Source organism: Etheostoma spectabile, chromosome 8, assembly GCF_008692095.1.
Source record: "Etheostoma spectabile isolate EspeVRDwgs_2016 chromosome 8, UIUC_Espe_1.0, whole genome shotgun sequence".
Taxonomy (NCBI): Eukaryota; Metazoa; Chordata; class Actinopteri; order Perciformes; family Percidae; genus Etheostoma; species Etheostoma spectabile.
In genome coordinates this window covers 1,129,896-1,131,279 of record NC_045740.1, presented here as the reverse complement: position 1 = coordinate 1,131,279, position 1,384 = coordinate 1,129,896, and the positions used below count along the sequence as shown (strand labels likewise).

At 38.1% G+C, this 1,384-nt stretch overlaps 1 protein-coding gene across 1 annotated transcript in view; it reads right to left on the bottom strand.

Moving 5' to 3' along the window:
* LOC116693665 (lathosterol oxidase) overlaps positions 1-1,384 on the bottom strand; it is an 8,750-nt gene that overhangs the window by 3,784 nt on the left and 3,582 nt on the right. Inside the window, exons 2-3 of the mRNA XM_032522801.1 lie at positions 560-777; positions 268-400 (exon numbers count right to left, since the gene is read on the bottom strand). Of these exons, the coding sequence (XP_032378692.1) occupies positions 268-400; positions 560-769 (343 nt within the window). The 5' untranslated portion in view covers positions 770-777. The remainder of the gene's footprint in view (positions 1-267; positions 401-559; positions 778-1,384) is intronic.

Here is a 1,384-nt window from a genome sequence, read left to right as displayed (position 1 = left end):
TTTTCGTTTATCAGCAATTTACTGATGAAAGAAGTCATTGTTAGAAGTTATTATCACATTATTAATAAATCATTTGATTTTGACCATGGCCTTTGCTATAAACAATGTTCTTTAATGTCGCCAACTGTCTTTTGTGGTCCTTTTTTATATTGTATATATTTTGAAGATATTATTTATATTTTGATTCAGGCACCGTTTCAAAAGTATTGTTTTAGCAGCGGTATCGGAAGAAAACCCAAACGATACCCAACCCTACGGTTGTCTCACCCAGAGAAGATTCCCTGATGTTGTCATAAAGTTGGCTGTATCCCTTGATCTCCCAGAAGAAGATGGCGACCGTGGGGAAGCTCATCCAGAAGATGGAGGCTATTGCTAGTTGAATTTCTTTTCTTACCTGGTTCTGTCATAGGAACAAAGTCACAAAGTTAGGATTCAGGAGAAGTTTGCATTGGTATTGTTGTTTACGTCTTTTGTTATCTTAAATTAAAAAAACAGTCTCAATCACTTATATTTAGAACCGCCATCCTTTCTTTAACCTTTTTAAAGTGGTCTACCCAACCTTGATAAACTGTGGATGTGTCATGAGCTTATGGTCAAACACGTAGTAGAAGCTAAGAGCACCAAAGCCCAGGTAAATCAGCAATGCTCCCAGGTTGGTCAGCACCCACAGGCTGATTATCTGACGCGGAGCCCAGTCCTCGGGCCATGAGGCCGGGTAAACATATGGAGTGCAGATGTAACTGTCAGCGATGTTCAGCACATGATCCATGGCACAGTCTGTGAAGAGAGTGAAGTGTGCTGTGTGATCAATCTTGCGCTTAACCTCTATCACGCTATTACGCCTGTTAAAGATGAAAGAGAACAAGCCAAATTGCGTTGTGAGAACAAATAACTGTAGAGAATTCTGTCAAAAACTTCCAAAACCTTTTGTCCAAAAGGTAGTTAGTACCGTGTGTTAGATTTTAACAATCTGTATCTTTGTTCATTCTCCTGTAAATTCCAATCAGAACTGAATGGCTTTGCAATTTAAACACACTGTGGATACTGTGTCCATGCTTTACATGCCAGAATTTAATGTTTACACATTTACACACAAAAAACATCTTCCAATTTGACCCTTTTTTTAAGGTTATTCAGTTCTAGATGTTTACCATTGATACTAACATGTCCAAGACATACACATACACAATACACATTTGATATTGCAACATATGAGGGAAAAGAAACACATCCATAGTTACAAGACAATTAAAAGCATCATACCTGTACAAATGGCAATTGTCCTAATGCAAGCCACTATACCTTTGCCATATAGCTAGAAACGCTTCAATGTCCCCTTCTTTCTTAAAGCGCCCCTATTATGCTCATTTTCAGGTTCATAATT